Below are 23,894 nucleotides of genomic sequence, written 5' to 3' on the forward strand. Positions count from 1 at the left end.
CTATCACTTTCACCACAGTCTTAAGTGCTACCTATGGCCCAGAAGCAACTTGTTCCATAGCCTCTCCCTACAAGACTATGAGAGCTGGGACTCTAACAACAGAAAGACTCTTGTTCCTTTACTAGCCAGTGAGTGATGGAGTCCTCTGTCAGCCCCCTAGCCCAAGGCTCTTATCCCCACTTCACTAATGCCTTTCCACCTTCCTCAAATCCCTAGGGCCTCTGCTCTTACAGACAATAGAGCAAGCCATGGCAGATGTACATAAGACAGGTACATACTTAATTCACGATTCCCAGAATTTCCTTCAAATCATTTACCTCCCGTTCATGTAGATGAGCTGCTAGTGAGGCAGGATCCTTGCAAAGGCTAATGTGAGACAGTGTCGGGTGGAGTCATTGCAGATATCTTCTTTGTAAGCCATTAAGGAGTCAGTAAGGACCTTCCCTGAAGAATCGCTATGTAAAATTTGCCTTCAGAATTAACTTTAAAAAAAAAAAAAATAACAAATCAGAGAGAAGAGAATAAAGAGTTCGTAAGTAAAATGCTGCCCCAGTGAGCCTGCATTCTGTAGGGCTAAGGCTTCACCTGGGCTGTCCCATGGAACCGGCTGGAGGGATCACTGCTCTTCCTTCTCTTTCCCACACCACCAAGCAAGTGTCCTTCATTTCAAATACAAATTAAAGTACCTAATCTTACCAGATGTGATTAAGATGATCCTTGAAGTTGTTCACACACTTAATAAGCCCAGTAACATTTTTTGTTAACCCAACATAGCTCCTGCTGTAGCTGAATCATAAGTTTTGCATTTTTTTGACTTAATGAAGCATCAATTTCCCTTCTCCAGTCATGTCAGATTTTGGGCAGTGGAGGGAAAATACCCCTACATGGTGTTTGCTCGGTGTAGCAACTTGTTTTTAGATTTGGATTTATGCTTTGATGATTGGTCTTGCTTCCTGATCAGGGATGTCTCTGCTGGTTCCTAAGGAAGAAGGTGAGTTGGGAGTGAATTGACCTCAAGGAGAGAATGGCAGACCCTGGGTATCCAGAAGCCTAATTAGGTCATTAGTTGCCAGGGCAATTGCTAAGGTTTCTTTTCTTAGAAGGCCTTTTTCAAGGAACGTCTCCGTATGTTGTGTTCAGTATCTGTAATCCTGTTGTGATGAGGGCTGTGGAGATGGCCTAGTCTGTGAAGTGCACACTGTGCAAGCACAGGGACCTGGGTTTTTGGATCCTCACCAGCAGCCACATAAAAGCATCTATAACTGTAATGTGGGGGGGGGGTAGGAGGCGGACAGAGACTTGCAAGTCTCCAGAGTTCACTCACCAGCTAGCCTGTTAAATTGATGAGCTCCAGGTTCAGTGAGAGACTGTCTCAAAAAATAAGAAGGGGCTGGCATGATTATTCTTTAAATGTGCCAGCTGCCACACCCGTTGACCTGACTTCAATCCTAAGAACCCACACGGTGGAGGGAGAGCACCAGTTCCCACTAGTTGTTCTCTGGCCTCCACATGTGTGCTATGGCACATATATGACTTCCCCCACCCCTGTAAAATGAATAAATAAGCATGTGATTAAAACATTTTAATTAGAGGGTTAAAGAGATGACTCAGTAGTTGGCATCTCTTCTAGAAGACACCAGTTTGATTCCCACAATCCACAAAGGACGTTCACAACCATCTGTTACTCCAGATCCAGGGATCCAACACCCTCTTCTGGCCTCAACAGGCATATACGTATGGGGTGCACAGAAGACATACATGAGGGTAAAACACCCATACACATAGAAATAAAGGGAGAAAAATGAAAAGGTAGAGAATGATTGAGGATACCAGAGGCTAACCACCGACCTTCATATAAATGCACACATATTTATACACATAGAACACACACACAAAGAGAAATCAATTGTCTTTTCCTATGCTTTCCTTAGGCTGACTGTGTGTGTGTGAGAGAGAGAGAAGGTGGGGGAGGGAGAGGGAGACAGACAGACAGGCAGGCAGGCAGACAGACAGACAGAGTATATATGCATCCAGGTGACTAAGGAGGCCAGAGATGTTGGATCCCCTGAAGCTGAAGTTACAGGTGGTTGTGAGCTGCCATATTGATATGTACTGAGAACTGGACCTGGGTCCTTCAAGAGAATCAAACTCTTAACCAGTGAGTCATTTCTCTAGTCCTGAAATAAGTCTTTAAAAAACAAAATTTGTAGAAGAGATTAACAGGCTTCTCTTTGGATCCTGTCAGTAGTCAGAACTGAACCAGGGGAAAAAGAGAATTGTAAAATATTATATTATTTTTGTTCTTTTTTCTCTTAATAATTAAATGTTGATTTATTCCTGGCAGTTTTTATTAAACACTATTTATTGTGTTTGAGAGAAGTGTGGTAGGTATGTTTCAGAGAACAATAGTCACTGCCCTGCCTTCATGGAGTTTACAGTTAGTGGGGGGCCTGTGTAATCACAGAAATATACACTAGTTTCGACAAGTGCTTTAAAGACCTGGTTCTCTGAAGGACATCCCTGCTTAGGGGTGTGTCACTGTACAGAGGGAGGAGGGGCATGGAACCTGTTCTCCAGAGCTGGCTGATCAGTCATTCGCCGGGTGAAGCCTGGATGAAGAGTGTTTCGAACTGTGGGGACAGCAGAGGCCTATCAGACAGAAAGGGCTATGTGAGCACAGCATTCCCTGGATCCTTGAGATTAGTGAAGTGGGTGTGCTTTGTGGGCTCAGAGCATGAGCAAGCTCGTTCTAACAAGACAGCCTGATCTCTTAGTAGATTCTGTTGCTTTAAAGCAAACCATGAAGAATTTGAAAACAATCCCTGTCCTAGGCCATCTATGCCCTGGTGGGACACTATCCTCCTCTCTAACACTCACTCACAGAACTTTCTCCTCACTGCTGACAGACATGCTATTCTCTGTCTTTAATCTGCTTTATGAAGAGCAGCAAGAATGCATGGCTATTCTGTGCAGATATCTGAGACCACAGCCCATACCATTATGAAAACCATTCTGATTGCACAGGAAAACAGCAGAGCCCTATGGAGTTATTTTAGGCCAATAGTTTTGTTTTCAATTTTCTTTCCTAACAGTGGAATTCATTTTCAAACAGCACCAAGCAGTCAGGTGATATTTTTTTCTTCTTTGTGCCTTTCTACTTCTGGCTTTTTCATGTTTTCTAGTATGAACATGTCTTGCTTTTATAATCAAGAGAATTTTCTTTTTTAAATTATATGTCTGCTGCAGGAAGCTGAATTGTTTCATGATGACAAGGTTCAGGGACTAGTACAGATTGAAACAGATGGCTTCCTCTGTTGTAGTACCCCCTGGTGACCCTTTCACAACCAGGGATTACCAAAGCACAGAGTGACCATGGCTTCTTCACCATGAAATTATACAAGACAGCAGGAACCCTACTGACAAACAGATGTGGGGTTTTCCCCCCAACTAGTGCTTTTCTTAATGAAATGGTTGCTTAGAAACCAGACCATAATAATATCTTTTCTATATTTAGTCTGTGAAATGATTCAGTTTGCAAAGTTATTAAGTCAGAGAATGCTAATTAGATAGAACTGAGCTTGCCCATTATTTCTTGTCTGGCAGTTCAGCAGCTAAACGGTTAAGTCAGCCGCACCTCCTCCAGCATGAGTCTGTCCAGATGCTCCTTGTAACAGGACCCACCAGGAAAATGACAGCTCCTGCTCCACTCTTTCCTGGGCTACTGTGGAGTGGCCCAGTGACGCCTGCTCCCTCGCTGCGGTGTGCTTGGAGCTGTTCTGTACAGTACTTATTAGGCTGCTGAGAAGATCAGTGAGGTCAGTGGGTCAAAAATTGTATGTGAAAAAACAAAAATAAACTCAGTTTATAATAAGCTCACTGAAACAACAGTGTGAAAAGAAGAAGCTAGGGCTGAAGATGGTTTAGAATGGCAGGACTTAGAAGTGGAAACTCTGCTATGCCATCACTGACAACAGGACATCTTTATACTGTATTTGGCAGGTAATTAAAGCAAGTATTTTAGTTAAGTGGGGGAGTAAATGCCTATAACCCCAGGCAGGACAATGGAGAATTCTAGTTGACCCTATGCTACATAGTGAAACATTGCCTAAATGAAACAAAAATCTTAACTTGAAACTAAATAAAATCTAGGGAAAAATAGACATCTGCCTTTTATTAATTAGATGACTGTTTAATTCATCTGTCACATAGTACCACATTCAAAGGCACTTGAAAGCATTACAGAATTGAAAAAGTGGAGAATGGCCAAAGTAACCCCTGAGGAGAAAGCCTGACCTCCTAAGGTGTGCACTCAGCATGAGAACCTGTGTTTGTCCTGCAGACATTTGCCTGGCACTAAGCTGTGGGCAGGTTGCAGAAATGAAAATTTGGAGCAACTCCAAGTGAGCTTAAGCAAAATACCTTCTAATCATAAACTTAGACCCCAGAGGAATCTACCTCAAGTCAGTCAGAGATATTGGTGTGAACCCTGTGCTGTCATGCACACCTGAATTCCTGGCACTTGGGATGCAGAGACGGGAAGATCATGAATTAAGAGCTAATCTAGACTCTAAAGCAAGATCCACTTTTTAAAAAATGGTATTGTGGTTTTATACATGTGTGACCATAACATAAAATTTGACACGAGCATTTTTAACATTTCATCAGCACTAATTTTATCACAGTATTATATAGCTATCATCACTACTATTAAAACTTTCATCCTCCAAAACAAAAACTCTATGCTGACCATTACAGTAACACCCCCATTTCTCCCTCCATAATAATTCTTCAAACCAGTAGTAACTAGCACAGAGCCGCTCATAACCAAACACAAGAAAACAAGGTCTAATAATTCTTCAGATACTAGATTTGTTGCTCACAAATTAAGAAATAATTCTGCTTACTATATTTAAAGAAATATAGGATAAACTTGATAATAACTTTAGGAGTAAGAAACAACAAAAACAAACAAACCATCAAACTGATTTTTTTAAGGGAACATCTAAAAACAAAAATTAGAGTAACTAAACATAGATGTAATCAGGAGAGAACTAATAAACCAAAAGGTTAAAAAAAAAAAAAAAAGGCAATGAGTACAGAAAATATTTCTAGGCAGAGAAAACAGGAAGAAAGCTGAAAAGATCTGACCTCCTAAGGTCTTAAAACACATTTGTGTCCAAAAGCCAGCACAGTTTTAATTTAATGCAAAGTTTATTCAACAACCAAAGATTTCCCAGGAAGATGGTGAGCGTGAGTGTACTGAGGTAGAGGTCGTATCTGTAGTTGCTGAGACTCAGGATGAGAAGGGAAACTAGTAAATGAGGGGGAACTTCCTCTTGGAGCCATGAAGGTGTTACACAGTTAAACAGTGTGACAATTGCACGAGGCTTTTGAGTCTCCTAAAAGTCACCTAGTTATGTGTACAGAATGACATGTTTTAGGTTACATTGACTATATCACAGTGAACCTTCTCTTACCAAAAGGCAAGTAGTTAATATCTTTATCAAATAGGGGTTTCTAGATATTAATAAGGAAAGTACCTAGGAGATTAATCCCATAAATAGGCAATTTTAAAATGAGACTTCTGATTCTCTCTTGGTAAGAAATTAATTAGAACATTTTGAAATGTAGTTTTGATATTTGTTCCTATGACATGGGTTGTTTCTCTTTGGGGAATTCACCCAGAAGGTCTAAATGGGAGCTGGATCCTGGTTCTGTCTAAAACCTTAAGTGTGAAAGCCTGCATGAATGACTCTGTAAAGAGCCTTGGAGGGCAGCACTCAGAGGTGAAAACATACTGGATGGGTTTGTCTGTTTTTGGAGTGTTTTGCTTGTTTAGTTGGTTGGTTGGGGGTTTTGTTTATTTTGATTGAGACCATCTGTCCCAGGTTGACCTCAAACTCACTATGTGGCCAAATCCTGGGAACCTAGGACCTAGGACCTTAAACATTCTACCACTGAGTTACATGTCACCAGCCCCCTTTGTATTTAGTTCAATTTATTTTTGTTTGTTTTGAGACTATCTCCTAGGCTACCTCCTCTCTACGTAGCCAAGGATGACCTTGACCTTCTGACCCTCCTACCTCTGCCGTCTGAGTTCTGGGATTACAAACTGTACTCTCGGGCGTTTCATGCAGGGCTAGGGCTGGAACTCAGGGCTTCACGCCAGCACTTACCAACTGCTACATCCCTAGCTGGTCATGCTTTTTGCAACAATTCATCAGTGCGTCTTCAAGAAGCCCTGCTTTCATTTTATATCCTTTCTGTGTTCCTCTTTTGCTCCCCTCTCCTGGAACTCTCATGATACACAAACATACGTTATACCCAGAGTCTTGTGATCATCAGCTGGAGAAGCACTGCTGGTTACATTCCTTTTTTTTTTTTAATTACTTTTATTTTTTTATAGCCCAACCATTGGCCCCCTTCTGGTCTCCCGTCCCACAATTCCTAATCCAATCCTCCGCCCTGGCCCCTCACCCCAAGAGGATGTTTCCCCACCACCACCACCACCACCACCACCAGGCCTCCCCATTCCCTGGGGCCTCAAGAGTTAGCTGAATCTTCTCCCACTGAGGCTAGACCAAGCAGTCCTCTGCTGTATGTGTGTCCAGGGTCTAGGACCAACTTATGTATGAGTCTGTGTCTGAGATCACAGGGGTCTAGGTTAGTTGAGATTGCTGGTCTTTCTATCTGTCACCCTTCTCCTCAGCTTCAAGCCTTTCCCAGATTCACCACAGGGGTTCCTTACTACAGTCCAGTGGTTGGGTGCAAGTATCTGCATCTGTCTCAGGCAGCTGCTTTTTGGGGACTCTCAGAGGACAGTCATGCTAGGCTCCTGTCTGTAAGCACACCATAGCATTAGTAATAGTGTCAGGTCTTCCAGCCTTCTTGAGATGGATTCCAAATTGGGCCTGCCCTGGACTGCCTGCCTTTCAGTTCTCTTCACTTTTGTCCCTGCAGTTCTTTTAGACAGGAGCAGTTCTGAGTCAGAATTTTTGACTGTGGGGTGGTAACTCCATCCTTCTACTTTATGCCCTGCCTTTCTGTTAAAGGTGGACTCTTCCTTTGAGTTTCTTCTCCCCACTGTTGAACATTTCATTTGAAGTCTTTCTCTCTCTTTGAGTCCTGAGAGTCTCCCAGGTCTACATTTCTGTCACAAAGTAACAATGCTCAGGATTTGCTGATTGGTGAATGAGAGACCTGCCCCCTTACTTAATGCTAACAGCTAAGTTCTGCATCTGCACACTGTTGTTTTAATGACCATTTACCTCCTCTTTTTTGTTGTTGCAGTACAAAGGAGGCCAGGGCCTCACAAACTCTCTTGAGTTATAGGAGTTATATTTTTAGCCTCCTTTTAACTTTTAACTTTTTTTCTTTTTCTGGTGGGTGTGGTTTGCATGTTTGTGTATATGGATATGGGTATACTGGAGTGGGGGCACATGCACAGTCGTGTACGTGTGTTTGTGTGTGTGAATGTTGATGTTGAGTATCTTTTATTTATTTTTTACTTATTTTATGTATATAAGTACACTATTGCTATCTTAAGACACGCCAGAAGAAGGTATCAAATCCCATTACAGATGGTTGTGAGCCACCATGTGAATGCTGGGAATTGAACTCAGGACCTCTGGAATTGACCCTGACCATGACCCTGCGTCTAACCCTAACCCCCACCCCAATTCCCTAACCCTAATCCTAGCCCTAATCCCCTGACCCTAACCCTAAACCCTAATCCTAACCCTAACTCTAAACCGTAACCTAACCCTAACCCCTACAAGACCATCAAGTGATCTTAACCTTTGAGCTATCTCTTCAGACCCTTAAGCTTAATTTTAAAATAATTATTTATTTCAACCATTTTATGAATATACTTATATATTATGATTTTTAAGGTTTTAAACATTGGTATGATGGGCCACTTAGCTTGTTTAGTTAGAATCTAACTATGTAGTCCAGGCTGGCCTAGAGCTTAACATGTTCGCCAAGCCAGCTTCAAACTCTTGATCCTCACACCTCAGCCTCCCAAGCTATGGGATCACAGGATGTGTACTGCCATACCAGGATACTTTTGTTTTCCCTTTTACTTTTTTGTAGTGTTTGAATCTTTTACAGTGAGCTGTCACATTGTCATTCTGGAATCGAGTTTTTTGACTGTGGAAATAAAGTTACTTAAAATTTTTAAAAAATATATACAGGGATGTTTTGCCTGAATGTATACTATGAACCACTTGGGTGCACTGCCCCTAGAGGCCAGGACAATGGATCCCCTAGGACTGGAGTCACAGACAGTTGTAGCTGCTATGTGGGTGTAAGGAGTCGAACCTCCATCCTCTGGAAAAACAACCAGTGCTCTTAACTTAACCAGTGGCTACTCTCTGGTCCCCAATGTCACTTTTTAATGGTCCTCCTTTCTCATCTCTTTATAGATGTCTTATTCTCCTTGCCTTTTGCTGTGCTTGTAATTGAACCCATGGCCTCACACATGCTAAACAAATATTCTGCCTCTAAGCCATCTTGTTGGTTCTGAACACATCTTATTATAAGTTGGTACTTGCTTCAGGATTTGAATCTGGTGGGTGAAAGTCAGTCCCTATATAAGTCTGGTAGCCCCTGAGGTCATAGGCAGAGTGTTCTTGTGTGCACATGTTTTCATGAGAGAAGTGGTTCTACAGCATGTTAACGGTAGCCCTGCTTGGTCTTTGGATGACGCTATAGTTATAAGCCCTGTTCGTCATGGTTGCTGGTTTTGCAATGATCACTTTTTCTAAGCCAGTTGTAGCCTTGGGTTCCTATCATTAGTGCTTGCCTAATCACTTTAGGCATAACTAAGAAAAGGGGCACTTTAAGAACGGCTCTATCCTGTCTCTGTCACTGGCTGGCGCCCCAGGCGTAAGGAAACTCTGGGCAAGTAGATCAGCCCCATCTTGCCCAAGCTTTAGGCCAAGTGACTTCTATCAGTCAGCTGTGCTGATGCAGCAGCTTCTCTGTAGGCCAGAGGTGAGATGGCACTGGAAACCCAGGGTTCAGGTTGGCCCTCCTGTCCTGTCGTTCAGGTGCTCTGAATGCATACAGCAGTGATTACCTGCCTCAGCTTGAGGTTTGCAGGGAGTGTAGAGAAGATTTTATTTCTTACCTGGGGATGAGTCACGGAGTGAATCAGCTTAAGTTCTCCAGAAAGTCAGGGGCCCTTCTGGTCTTTTTGTCAGTAAATGTCTCTTGGTGTGCTTTCTCACGCTGTGAAAGCCATGTAAAGGGAAGCTAATGAACTATAGAAGTGATCCCTGAAAATGTCTCAGGAGAATTCAGCAAGTGACAGCTTTATTTCTCACTCATGAGCAGCTGAAATGCAAGGCGATCTGAATACATAGAGCAGTGATTACTGTCAAAGCTTTGCTCTGCTGCCCTCCCTTCTTCCTCCCTCCCTCCTTCCCTCCCTCCCTCCCTCCCTCCCTCCCTCCCTCTCTCTCTTTCTTTTTTTTCTTTCTTTCTTTCTTTCTTTCTGCATTGTATGTGTGAGAATGTATGTGTACACCTTGTATGTAGGTGTTGCATATACATGTGTGTGTACTCCTTGCTCATGTATAGGTCAGAGGTCAATTGCAGGTGTCAGTCTCTGTTGTTCACCACTGCAAACCCCCATCTCACCCCAGGAACACAGAGATTACAGTTGATTACAGATGTCCACTGCCTTATTCAACAACACATGAGTTCTGAGAATTCAGAGTTGGGTTGTCAGACTTACAACGAGCACTTTGCCTGCTGAGCTGTCTTCACAGCCCACTTGATGGTTTTCTTAATGTTTGTTCTCTTAGTTATTTTTTTCTGGGTCCACACATAAGCACTTACTTGGTAGAGGCAGCCCTGGGGAGACCAGATAGAGGGCTCACAGTGGCCTATAAAACTGTTGGGTAGAGGAGTTTGAGTAGCTGGTTAAAAAGCGGGCTGAAGCCCTTGCTTTCTGTTTCCCGTTTGTGTGGCTCTTCTGGCATCGCTAATCTTCCACCAGAAGCATTTTTAAATTGCATTAACATCACTATGCTCCCTTTTCACAAGCTAAATAAGTATACCAAGTAGAAAACAGTATTCCCCAGGAAGCCCAACTGGACCCCGAGAACTGTACTTGGTACACAGAGTATGGGCCACCTCTCCCTGTGGATCGCGGAGTCCTGCAGAAAGTATGTCCTGGAGCAAGGCTACCGTTACCCTGACTTGAAAGCACGAGGCATGCTATCTTTAGGGCTGAGGCTTGTACTATTCTGGTGCTTGTTTCCCCCGTGCACTGCTGCCAGGGGGACTGAGGAGTGAAGGACAGCAGCTCTTCTTTGCCATGTGCCAGCTCCGCTCTCAATTCTCTGTTCTTCACTATCTCCTCAGGAAAATTAGAAACGATAATGGATCCTCTCTAGAGGATTGTCTGTCACATCGATGGGGTTTGGTGTTTACAGGACATTCAGTGTGTGTTAGTGGTTTCCTGTTAGTTTCATATGGATAGTATCTCATGGGGTAGGGATGCTCATTTGGTCAAGTGCTACGTAAATGTGAGGCCCCAAGATTAATCTGATCCCTCAAACTCATATAAACCCAGATGTGCACTGATGGTCCCGGTGGTGGGAAGGCAGAGGTGGAGATCCCCAGGGCGCACTAGCCAGTCCAGTCAATTGGTGAGGGTTAGCATGAGATTTTGTCTCTAAAATAAAATGAAGGGTGACTAAAAAAAGACACCTCATGTTCTTCCACGTATATGTGCACAAATGGTTCATAATCAGGGCTGGGCATTGTGGCACACACCTGTGTTCCTAGCACTCGGGTGGTAGGATCAGAAACTCAAGTCCAGCCTTAGCTCCATATGGAATTCAAGACTGACTGGGCCACATGGGATTCTGTCTTGCCTCAAAAAGTCAGAAGGAGGAAGGGTGGTTATAATCATTAGAATGTAGGTTAAGTGTGTATTAACACCATCAAAGAACAAACTTAGTGTTTAAAAGAGGAAAAAATATAATTTCATGATTCAAGGGACTTCTGTATCACTGTCAGTAAACATAGGTTGTTCACATATTTTTACTCTCCAAAGTGGAAATTAGGAAACTATTTAAACAAACTTCTCAGTATTACCTTAGGTATGACTTTATTATGTGGATCCTTATTAAAGAGCTCACTGAGATAGATGAGTAGGTAAATAACTCACTGATAAGCCTGTTGATCTGAGTTTGATCTGCAGAACCCATGTAATGAAAGTGACACCCACAAGTTGTCCTCTGACTTCCACATGTCCTCTATGACATGCTTGAGCAAGTGCACACACAAACATAAACAAATAAAAATAAGTGAGAAAGGTCTGATAGCTAGCTTGCTATAGGTTCTTACTGATCTTCAGCTGTTGGCTATTAGTGTTCCTTAGTGTGGCCCTGCTCTTCCTCAGGCTTGAATAACACTCATCCTGCATCTGTATGAATGTTTGGACCTGTCTGTAGTCAGCACAGCTCTGGAGCCTTCAAGTAATGAAGCATTCATTGTAATTACAAAGACAGCTGCTGTTCAGTTGGGATCTCACACTTCCTTGATGTAATAACCAGCTTCCCCAGTTTGTGCAATTTCCTGGAATTTTGGTGTTGAAATTATCATTATTTTCTGCCCTAACGAGAATGCCCTATATCAGCGGACATACCTGGCTGAGGCATGGCCTTCCTCCTCCTTTCCCTTCTGATTTGGTCTCCATTTCTTTGTAATCTAGTTTCGAGAGAGAACAATACATATCAGTGATTGTTTCTTTGTAATCATAAGGAAAGGTTCTTAGTCTCCTCTTCTCTCCCCATCCCCTCTCTCTTCCTTTGTCAAGCTAGCCTGGAGCTTGCTACGTAACCCAGGCTGGCTTTGAACTTATGAACCTCCTCTGCTTCCAAATGCTGTAATTATAGGAGTTGTCACTGTGCTCAGCTGACTACTTCCCTTGACTATTATTCATTGTTCTTTCAAACTAGGAATTCTATAGATGAATATATATCTTCTTGTCTTTCTAGTTTTTGAAATCAACTTACTAAGTACATTGAACAACATTCTTTGTTGTTGCTGTTGTTATTTGGCTCATTGAGACAACATTTCACTCAGTTGCTCAGACTTGTCTGTAATTATGCATGCCAGGCTGGCCCTGAACTTGGGTCTTTTCACAGCCTTTTGAGTTCTGGGGTCACAGGCCTGTGACTGTGCCCAGTATTTGAACACTGTCATCTGCCCTATTTTTATCCCACTAGTTTGAAGGCCCAAAGGTCATTTCCACCACTCAGTTTTCTCTTGGCAACAGGGTCTTGCTGTAACCCAGGCTGACTTCAGACTTGTCTTCCCCCTGCAGTCTGTCTCTGAGTTCTGGGATGTTAGTGTGTGTGCACTATTACTTGGTTCACCCATCTTCTAATGATGACCTCCTTGGTTCTAGATAAAAAGCTTATATGGATCTTTCTTGTTGAAGAAAAAGTTAGATATCATCTACTCTTTTCTTTTTAATTATTATTTATTATTTTATGTGTATGAGGGTATGTTTACATGCATATTCATGTACCACTTATGTATATTGCCCATAGAAGCCAGGAGGGTCAGATTCCCTGAAACTGGAGTTTCAGAGACAGCTGCAAGCAGCCATGTGGGTACTAGAAATTGAACCCAGGTCTTCTGGAATAGCAACCAGTGAGCCATCTCTCCTGTTCTGTCTACTCCTTTTCTACATCTAAGAGGTGGGCTGAGTACCAGTGCAGATACATTCATAGTAATCCCTTTCTCCTGACAACATGGGTTTGTTTTTGTTTTGTTTAGTTTTTTTCTGAGACCAAGGCTCTTACAGCCTAGAATAGCCTCAAACTAACTATTTAACAGTTTAGCTTTGAATTTGTGATCTTTCTGCCACTACCTCCCAAGTGTTGGCATTCCACATGGATGCTACCATGTGCAACCCATTCCCCTTCCTCCCTTTTAAAGACCTACCCTTTAAATGTTACTTTTAAGATTCTTTTTTAAATGTATTTATATGAATGTTTTGTTCACATGTGTGTATGTGCACTGTGTGTGTACTTGTTATGCACAGGGGCAGAAGAGGGTGCTGGTTCTCCTGGAACTGATGTTATGATTGTGAGTTTCTATGTGAGTGAATGAAACAGAACCCTGGTCTTCTTCAAGAGTAACACATGCTCTTAAGCACTGGCCCATCCCATTCCATCTTCTGACTGTATCTTTGGGCAGTGTGTGCTGCTGGCCTTGTGGATGTTCATCAGCGAGAGAAGCTCAGTTATTGGCCTGTCTTCTACATTTGCTTCCTTGAGTTCTTGTAGCTAAGTTTTCCCAAACGATCCAACAGTTTTGCCAAACACATATTATTGCTCTGCTGCCTGTTCAGTCTGTTGCTCTGGGCTGCAGACACTTGTCTCAGACTCTGTCCTCATTTGTGGACTTACACCTTTCCTTTCCTTCTCCACACCCGCTCCACTCTCCTGCCCCCTCCCCTCTCCCCCTCCTTCATTGCCACTCGAGGGAGATTTAAAGAAAATGAAAACATAGATATTTATGGTCATTATGGCACATTTGGTTGCAAATGTAGCTTAGATTTCCATGTCTATTCTGGGAATATTTGATAAATGTGTATTTCCTCTGTTTTAAGTACAGTTGAATTCTGAACACACTGTTCTAATCTCAGTTTTCCCTTAATAACAGGGCTTGGAATTAATTCTGTAACAGCTCTTAAAAAGCTGCTGCTTCATTTGTGTGTGGGAGGGGTACATAAGCTTTCACCGGATGAATGACCATGATTTAACCAGCTCTCTGTTAGCATTTAATTTGATTTGAGTCACTTCTATTATAAATAGTGCTACGGTGAGGATTTTATGCATAGTAATTATCTACTTGTACTGATGTGTGTTAGAATAAATTTTTAGAGTAGAATTTCTGACTTAATGTAGAATTTAGATAGTTTTTTAACCCAGTAGACCATTCTCTTAAGAATGCAAGACAGTCTATGAAATGTGAAATACTTGACTTTTTCCTCATTTAGCTCACAGGAAGCCATTTTCTTTTACACTGCAGGGGCAGCCAAAGCCAGTTTGGAGCTGAAACTCTGCCCTTGGCAGTGCATTTCCCTCAGCATTTGAGATATGCCATGCTGTTTTATCCTATTTCTATCTGTCTAAAAGCCTGAAAAAAATGACAAGAAGTACTCACTGTTTAGATTATGTTTAGATCTATTTGGCACTTGGGAAGTAGAGAACAAGAAGTTCAAGGTCATCCTCAGGTATAGAATGAGTTTAAGGCCAGCCTGGGTTACATGAAAAACTGTCTTCAAAAAATAAAAAAGGAAGAAAAGTAATACATAAAAATATAAAGGGGCCAGGTGTGGGTGTACATGACCATAATCCTAGCACTTGGGAGGCAGAGGCAGGAGGATCTCTGTAGACCATGTAGACTGTGTAGACTTACATAGTGAGTTACTGTCCTCCAGGGCTATGTAATGAGATCCTGTTGTCATGTCATTGTCTTTGTTGTCTTCTTCCTCTTCTTGAGTTTTCAAGACAGAGTTTCTTTGTCTACAGCTTTCTGTACCTGGATGAGAGCCTGTCTTAAAAGGGGGGAGATAGAGAGATAGAGGGAGGAAGAGGAGGAGGAGGAGGAGGATGGGTAGTGGCACCTACTGACAAACCCAGTGACCTGAGTTTAATCTCTGGAATCAGCATGGTGGAAGGAGAGAACCAACTTCTACAAGTTGTCCTCTGACCTCCACATACACACATGCACATGCACACATACATACATAAACAAATATAACCAAATTTTAAATTGTACATGTTCACATTGTACCATGTAATGCTTTAATACATGTAGATCCTAACTTTCTGAGGTACTGTATTTACTTCCTTCATCATAGGGCTCATGTGTACAGTTTATGCTAGAGATGCAGAAAATGGCCCTGGGATGAATCTTCAGCACTAGAAAAAAATAATTTGTACAGTTTAAGAAACCCAAATATGGTAGTGTGTAATTATACTCCATCATTTGGGAGGCTGAGGCAGGAGGATCAGAAGTTTGGTAGCCTGGGCTAAATAAATCATGAAACTCTCCCTTAAAATAATAATAGCAAGTTGTTTGCTTATCATGAAGCGCTGGGATTTAAGGCATGTGTTATCATACCCAGATATTTCTTTTAAAGATTAAAAAAGAACTCTGTGTGTGTGTGTGTGGTGTGTGTGTGTGTGTGTGTGTGTGTGTGTGTGTGTGTGTGTGTGTGAGACTGGGGCCCTCAGGGGTCAAAGGCATTAGACCCCTGGAATTGGAGGGTCACCAGAACTAAACTCAGGTCCTGTGCAAGATCAGTTCATACTCTTAACTTCTGGACCATCTCTAGCTCCAAACAATTTTTTAAAAGTGTACAATTGAGTAGGTTTATATATATATTGTGACAGTCGGTTTTAGAGAGGTCTAAATCACTCCAGAAAGACTCTGTATCCTGTAGTGGTGACTTATCACTCATATCTAACTCCCACAGCCTTGGCTAACTACCCTACTTTCCCTGTATGTAGATTGGTCTAATCTTCGTGGCCCATGTAAATGGAACCATACAATCTGTGTGGTTCGTATGCCTCTTACAGTTTTGTTTACAGAGGCGCCTGAGGAGTTTGAGTGAGTAGGTAGTTTTCCTGATTGAGCAAGTACTGTGGGTGGTTGTTATCTGCTCCGGGGAAAGGGAGGCAGATTAGTTTGAAGTCAAGATGGCTTAGTAGGCTCCCGAGATAGAGCCAGACAGCACCTCTATTGAGAGAAGCCAGCCTTCCCCTGCTCTCACTCTTTCCTGTGAAAGGCTCTACAAACAGTTACTTTGCAATTAAGGTTCCCTCTCAAATAACTCTAGCCTTTATCAAGTTGACATAAAAGTAGCTAGCACAGGAAGTTTGGTTGGAGAACTGGGGGGGGGGGGGGGGGGGGAGATAGAAAAGAAAGAAGGAAAGGAAAGAAACAGAAAGGTGTGGGTTTAATTCTAGCAGTTGGGAGGCAGAGGCAAGCAGTTCTTTGTGAGTTCAAGGCCAGCCTAGTATACAGAGTGAGTCCAGGACAACTCTTCTGTCTTGACACATAAAAAAAGCTAGCATCACCAAAAAGCCTAGTGAGCAGCACAGTCAGACCTAGAAGCTCGGAGAATCTTTCCAGGCTCTTACTTCCCTCCTCTCATAGCCTGCTTCTCGTCTCTCTGTTGGTGTCTTGCTGGGTGGGGTTTATCTTCACAGTGGAAGTTCAGGACACTAAACGAAGGGTGATGGGTTGCCTTTTCTTGGAGTGTCAATCTGAGTTCTAGACTCCTTGTTTATTCCTGAACCAATCATTGTCATAGGGATGGGGCAAGAGAGGGCAAGTGGGTTACCAGCAAGCACACTTAAGTAGCAGAGACTGGGGGTGTGGATCACTGCTTCCAAAAGGAACCCTAAGGTGGTGTCAGGAGGGATAGATGGTGTGCACAGCCACATGTCTGAGCTTGTGTGGCTAGGATAATATGTCTGAGAGAAGTAAATAACTGTTTCTGCTAAAGACTGGAGAAAGAGAGAAAATAGAAATAAAGCTAGCAGGAGAGACAGTAGGAAAGGATGGTTTCAGAATCCTAGATAACCAAGTTCTGTCCAGCAAATGCCACTAACCCCACTGTTCACTCCAAAGCACTGCTCTACTCCTCAAGGGAAACAAATCCAGGGGATCTGAGTGTGAGCCCCACTCCCAACCCCTGAATGAAAAGTGGCAACAGTGAAGGCTTGCCACCCATCAGTGATCCTTCCTCTTTCTTAGTAAATAATTCATTTACCTTTTCCTTAAACCACAGACATATTTCCTAAGCTAGAATATGCCCTAATTTCTACCATGAACTCCCAAAGTCTTCTCTATCAGTTTACACAGTAGAGTGAGCTGCATCCTCTTCCCGTGACAGCCACATGAGCAGAGCTTCTGCTTACATGACGTTTGAGCCCACATGCAGAGGCTTCCCTGGCTCCTTGGAAAACAGGCACCTGGGAAGCTAGAAAAGAGGATGGGTAGACAGGTCAGCCCTCAGGAAGTGCAGGGTGGACACAGTGGATGTCGTATAGGAGAGCAGAACCACAGTCTGTACCATAGGACAAATTATGCAGCCGTTTCTGAAGATAGTCAGGTTGAACAAGAAGATGCAAACCTGAGTAGAAATAATTATAGATCCTCAAAGTGCTGCTGCTTTCCTTCACCATTCTTTCTTGGCTGCCACTTCCTCTTCCCCCTCCCTCCTTCTTCTCTTCCTCTTCTTCCTCCTCCTCTTCCTCTTCTTTCTCCTCTTTCTCTTTCTCCTCATCCCCCTTTTTCTTCATTCTTCTTTCTCCTCCTCTTCCCTGTCCTCCTTTCTCTTCTCTTTCCCTTTGTGGGTTTTTTAACAGTTACAGTTCGTAGTCCAGACTGCTCTGGAATCTACTACATGTAGCCTAGGCTGGCCTCAAACTCCTGGTCTTTCTGAACACTGTGATCATAGGTGTAAAGCTCTACATGTGGCTTTTTGAGCCCTTTCCATTCACTCATTGATTCATGAGCAAATAGTTACTGAACACCTACTGTGTGCTGGCCTTTTTCTAGGCATGGGGAATCCAGCAGGGAATAAAACAAAATCCTTGACTATGTAGTCTGCATTGCAAGGAGGAGAACAAATAATCCATAAGGGAGTGTGTGAGCTAAAGAGAAAACAGAGCAGGTGAAAGGGTCAAGTAGCAGTTGCACTTGGGACTGAAGTCCACAGAACATTTTCACTCATCGAACCCTAGAGTCTTAAAATTGGAGAATCCCTAGTGGTCCCATTAATGAATGATGAATGAATGAATGAATCTTTGTGTTCATCCCATCATATGATATCTAGATTTACTTGCCTTTCCATCCTAAGTAATATATTCTTTCTTTCTATTTTGAACCCCAGGGGTTGCCCTTCTTTCAGATGTGTACCCTGAAGAAATCTTGGTTGACCTGTTGGCCAAATATGACAGTGGCAAAGACAAGCACACTCCAGAGACCAGAATGAAAGTTGGGGAGGTCCTGATGCGAATTGTCAGAGCACTGGGTAAGTTTTGTTTGTTGTTTGTTCCGTCATCTGAAACAGGGCGGTGTGGCTCTGCTCTGTCCGTGTACTGGGCGGCTCGTTCTACCCACAGGTGAGGGTCGGTCAGTGGTAGTGACTGCTTGGGGATCGAATACATACTCAGCAGTAAACCTATGGGAAAATTGTTTTTCTCCCTATAGCTGCTTAGTTTCCCACTCCAGCAGCTGTGTTTTCCTGGGGTCTGTGTGGTTGGGATGGGCTCTCGGTCTGCAAGCGAGGCTGACCTGAGATTCACTGTTGAGGCGGCCCTTGAGCAGGCAGGCTCCACATCCCAACCTGCTGCCTCAGCCTCTAGAGCGCTGTGATTATAGGTGTGCTCGTCCGTGCCCAGCTGAGACCCAATCTATAGTGGACCTAAAGAGAGAAACTTCACACCGGAGATCAGCAAGCATACAAGGGTGAATTTCAAGCAGGCAAGGGAATGAAGAACTCGTGAGGACCGTCCGCCGCGCCAGGTTGCCAGTGTGTGTGGTCTCAACCAATTTCCCAACCAGTACTGTAAGCAAGTTGTTAGACCCGTGGCAGATGTGAGACTGTGGCTCAGCTGCCTCCTACACTGTGTCCAGGATTCCTTCACTGATGAGCTGCTTCTGGCTAAGTTAGTGATTCTCTTCTCTCCTTCCTGGTGCTTCTTCATTCAATGTTCACATGTACAAATACTCATACCCTATAAGGCTATATTCGAATAATAAAATTAAAAGAAGCAAGTGAACCTAGTGACACAGGACTGTGATCTTAGCAACTGAGGAGGCTGAGGTGGGGGGGGGGGGTCACACTTTGAGTCATGCCTGCTTTACAGAATGAGTTCAAGAACAACCTGCCCAACTTAGTAGACCCTATCTCAGAAGGTAAAAGAGGCTTGGGGATGTAGCTCAGAGGTAGAGTGCTTGCCTAACTCTGTAAAGGCCTGGGTTCACTCTCTAATATTGCCAAAGGGGAAAGGGGACTGGAGAGATGACTCAGTGGTTAAGAGCACTAACTGCTCTTCCAGAGGTCCTGAGTTCAATTCCCAGCAACCACATGGTGGCTCACAACCATCTATTGGTGGATCTGTTGCCCTCTTCAGGCAGGTGGATGTATATGCAGCAGAACACTCATTTATTAAATAAAATTAAATTTAATTTAAAAGTTTAAGAAAAACAAAAACCATAAAGGGGGCACTGGAGAGGTGGCTCAGACCATACCAGGCAGCTGTGGCTCTCTTGGAACTTGCTCTGTAGACCAGGCTGGCCTCAAACTCAGATCCACCTGCCTCTGCCTCCCAAGTGCTGAGGTTAAAGGTGTGCACCACTTCTGACCAGTCATAGCTTTAACTGTCTTGTTCACATCATCATCCAACACCCATAATCTGAAAATCTGAAATCTCAAATGGTTCAAAATTGGAACTTTTTGAGTACTTGTCATGACGATGTAAGTGGAAATGTCTGTACCACAAAACTTCATTTTATTCAAAAAAGTGTTTTAAATAAAATTGCTTTTAGTTTATGCATGCAATGGTACTCAAAACAAATTAATTTTGTATTTATATTTAGGCATATTTAAGTATTACAAAGTTCAGAAAATTATGAAATCTGAACATCTCTGATATACAGCTACTCTGCCATTGTGCCGGCTCAAAGAGGGAGTGCCTTGGAGCCCTTTACAGGAAAATTGGGCTTTCCTGTGTGGCACAGCAGTATCTTATTGTGCTAATGTGTAAGGTCCTTGTGAGCTGCAGTGTTATGAAGCTGGCCTAATGTGCACCCCCGTGACCTTGCCTGAGCCTTGTTCACCAGTTATCAGTTTGTAGTGAGGAGAGAGCTGGGCCTCCCCCTAGCTCTTAGCTGGGGGTGGAAAAGCAACAAGAATTCATTTCTCTTTCTTTTTAAAACTTGGGCTAGGACTGGAGATATGGCTCAGCGGTTACGAGCACTGACTGCTCTTCCAGAGGTCCTGAGTTCAGTTTTCAGCAACCACAATCATCTGTAATACAATCTGATGTCCTCTTCTGGTGTGTTTGAAGATAACAACAGTGTACTTATATATAATAAATGAACAAATCTTAAAAAAATAAAGCGTGGGCTAGATATGATAGCAGAGTCAGACAGGTCTCTGTGAGTTCAAGACCAGCATGATCCACATAGTAAGTTTTAGGCTAGCCAGGCCTACATAGTGAGATGCTCTCAAAAATCAAAATCAATCAAACAAATATAAAACAAAACAAAAATCTCTCAGGGTAGACTATATAATCAACAATGTTTGCAGTACACCGATTTTATGGTACTTGGTGTACTTACTACCACTCAAATCAAAAACCCCCATAACCCAAAAAGCTTCCATTTGCCCTTTCTAGTCACCTGCCCGAGAGATAAGCAATCTTCTGGAAAAATTTTTTTTATAATTTTCAGTTTACTTTGATTGTTCTTGAACCCCATTTTAATGGAACTAGACCCCCTGTTTCTAGTATGCTGGGAGAGCCAGACACTGTGAACAAGGTGAAATCTGGAAGTGCAAACATATTGTACTTCTTTGTTGCTGAGCATTGAGGGGCACACAGTTGTCAGGTTACCCCACTCACTGATATTGAGCTTGACCCTGGTCTTTGCAGGGGTGGGGGGGGGAACCTCTTTGTTATAGACCCCTCAACTGCCATGGGTTAACTAATCTACTTTTTTTTATTTTTTGAGATTATAATTGCATCATTGCTTCCTTCCCTTTCCCCCTCTGTACCTTCCCATATACAGGTTTTTGCTGTCTTTCAAATTTATAGCCCCGTTTTTTTTTCATTAATTGGTATTACATGCATATATGTATGTTTTTATACATATATATTTCTAAATATTTCTTCTCAGTCTGTATAATGTTACCTGGTATTTGACAATCAGTTGGTGCTCTCCCTGGGGAAGGCTGTGTGTCCTGCTCTCAGCATCCCGTAGTTGCCAGTAGGTCTTTGTGTAGGGCTGAGGCCCCAGGGTCTTCCCTGTCCACTTTGGGATGTCTGTTGTTCCTGATCAGCGCATGTTTAAGAAGTCATGTTGGTGAGACTTTATGGGTATAACTACTACATCTTCCTCTTCCTCCTCTTTTTTTATACAAAGTCCTGTTGTATAGCCCGGGCTGGCCTTAAATTTGAAATCTTCCTGCTTTAGCTTCTCAAAAGCTGAAATTGAGGATTATAGATATATATCAGCACACCAAGACAGAATTTCATTTTTTTTAAGTTTGGTTTTTGTTAGTTTTAACTCTGTGTGCAAGTGTTCTGGTGTTTAGACACACTGGACTCCAAGCTCTGGAGTTACAGGTGGTCATGAGCCACCTGCTTTGGGTGCTGGTAACTGAACCCAGCCAGGTCCTCTGTAAGAGTAGTGTGTAGACTTATGTGGGCGGGTTTCTGAGTTCAAGGTTAGCCTGTTCTACAGAGTTAGTTCTAGGGCAGCCAAAGCTACAGAAGAAACCCTGTCTTGAAAAACCAAAAGAAAGAAAGAGAGTAGTATGCTCTCTTAACCGCTGAGCCATCTCTCCAGCCCTACAATTTCATTTTTTTGAAGTTTTTTTCAATGTGTTTATTTACTTTATGTATGAGTACACTGTTGCTGTCTTCAAACACACCAGAGGAGGGCATCAGATCCCATTACAGATGGTTGTGAGCCACTACCTGTTTGCTGGGAATTGAACTCAGGACCTTTGGAAGAGCAGTCAGTGCTCTTAACCACTGAGCCACCTCTCCAGCCCCAATTTCTTTTTTCTTTCTTTCTTTCTTTCTTTTTTTTTTTTTTTTTGATTCAATAAAGTTTTATTTTCCCAAATGTACAGTTGATTGAACCTGTTCATGCATCTTCACCAGCAGCTGGGGCATCTCCGCCCTTTGTGTCTCTGGTATAAATTACTTGGGCTCTGTGCTTTGAAACCAGCTTGATAAGTCCTTTACTAAGTAGCCCCTGAAGGGCTGCCCTGGCCAAGGAACCTTGAATCCTCAGTCTCTCAGAGACCACGGCTGGAGTGATAAGCTTATACTTGGGAACTTCCTTACAAAGTTTGTTGTATGTAGCTTTGTCAAACAGGACAAGACTGTTCAGTTTGTCCTGAACTTTGCCTTTGGACCACTTCTTCTTTTTGGCCTTGCCACCAGATTTATTTACTGGGTTTTTGTCCTTTTTGGCCAACTTTCCAGCATCTTTCTTCTTGTCGTCTTTGGGCAGGCAGCATGGCGAAGCTCAGAGAGTAGTATGGACCACAGCAGCCTCACTAAGATGTCGGGAGAAAAGGCCCCAATTTCATTTTTTAAGGTCTGTGAATTTAAAGATCTTGAATTATTGATGTTTATAGTGTAGATATTTTCTTCTTTTGTTGTTAATATTTTAGTTTGTTTCTAAACTAGTTTGGGTTTGTTTGTTTTGGTGTAGGTAAATCTGTCTTTCCCTTTATGATTTCTCTCTTACATAGATAGACCTTCTAAACCATAACTATTTAAGTTTGAATATGTATATACATACACACACACACACACACACACACACACACACACACATATATATATATATATATATTCCTTTGATGTAAAGAACATTGTGGTAGGATTTTGGTTTAGTTTGTTTTTCTAAAGAATTTTTGAGTTTTTTTTTTTTTTTTTTTTTAACTTTTAGAAGTGTAATCTTAACAAATGTTAGGTTTCCAATCATCCCAAATGTTTTTCCATCTGTTTCCTCTTGTGTGGTCCAATGTTGCTATTGATAATAACCTGTGGGCTATTATGTAACATTGCATTTTAATAAAAAAAAAAAACAAAACACCTAGGAACATGTAAGACATTAACTGGGTGTGGTGACACACAAGCGTAATCCTAGGAAGGTGGAGATGGTAGGTCTGGAGATCCAGGGTACCCACCTCCGTGTGGTGAAGTTGAGGCCAACTGGGACTTCAGGAGACCCCGCCTCAAAGAGGAACAACTGCCCAACCAGCCATATCAGTTAAAGTCAGACAGCCCAGCCCACTCCACAGGCTCTCACAGCTATGTAGCTTCCAGGGGACATCTTGCAAGCATTTACTTCTCATCACAAGGAATGGATAAAAATAAAGGTTCAGTTTTTGTTGTTGTTGTTGTTTGTTTTGTTTTGTTTTTTGTTGTTGCTTTGCTTTTTAAAATTTGTTTGGTTGAATTTGGGGGTTTGATGCTAGGGATTGAATCTGGGACCTCACACACACACGCTCAGCACACACTGAATCACATTCATCAGAAGTTGCTTTTTATTTGTATGTGGCTCCTTTTCAAGCTTGGGTCACAAATCTTTGATGCAAAACTTAACAGTTCTGCCTGTAACAGTATCCAACCACTCTCTGAATTTGAATTTAGTTTTTTATCAAATTTGAAACCACAAATACCTTTGTCCCTTTTAATGTTCAAAATTCTTTATCTTGAATATTTTTCCCACCTACTCCATCTTGGGAACCAGGACAATGTAGTTCAGTTCAGAAGCATATACTGAAGTGAGTGTAACTGTCCTCTTCGAACTGAGGACCCTGAAGCAGGGAGTCAGGAGTTCTAGGCTAGCCTGGGCTACGTAGCAAGTTCCTGGGGGCAGAAGGCAGGAAGAGAGATAGAGACAGACAGACACACAAACTCAGACATGTATTGAGTAGCCACTCATGGTAGATCTGTGGGCAGCTGGAAGTTGGAACAGGGAACTTTGAGTTCAGCTAGAGGTGACAGAAAGGGGTGGGGGAGAGACCTACCAGGGCATTGTGTGGGATACTTGACTGTGGCAGTGTATGCAGAGACACGTGCCGCTGTCAT

At 42.6% G+C, this 23,894-nt stretch overlaps 2 protein-coding genes across 2 annotated transcripts in view; one reads left to right on the top strand and one right to left on the bottom strand.

Moving 5' to 3' along the window:
- The window catches only part of TANGO6 (transport and golgi organization 6 homolog), a 153,003-nt gene that overhangs the window by 70,283 nt on the left and 58,826 nt on the right, over positions 1–23,894 (top strand). The window contains exon 15 of the mRNA XM_080936912.1: positions 17,945–18,085. Coding sequence (XP_080793038.1) covers positions 17,945–18,085 — 141 coding nt within the window. The remainder of the gene's footprint in view (positions 1–17,944; positions 18,086–23,894) is intronic.
- Positions 21,931–23,894, bottom strand: LOC308435873 (small ribosomal subunit protein eS25-like; the record flags this gene model as incomplete). The annotated part of the gene is made up of 2 exons (XM_080936626.1): positions 21,931–22,316; positions 23,834–23,894. The coding sequence occupies 2 exons, from the start codon at positions 23,892–23,894 to the stop codon at positions 21,931–21,933; spliced, it is 447 nt and encodes a 148-aa protein (XP_080792752.1).

Source organism: Micromys minutus, assembly GCF_963924665.1.
Source record: "Micromys minutus genome assembly, chromosome: 24".
Classification (NCBI taxonomy): domain Eukaryota; kingdom Metazoa; phylum Chordata; class Mammalia; order Rodentia; family Muridae; genus Micromys; species Micromys minutus.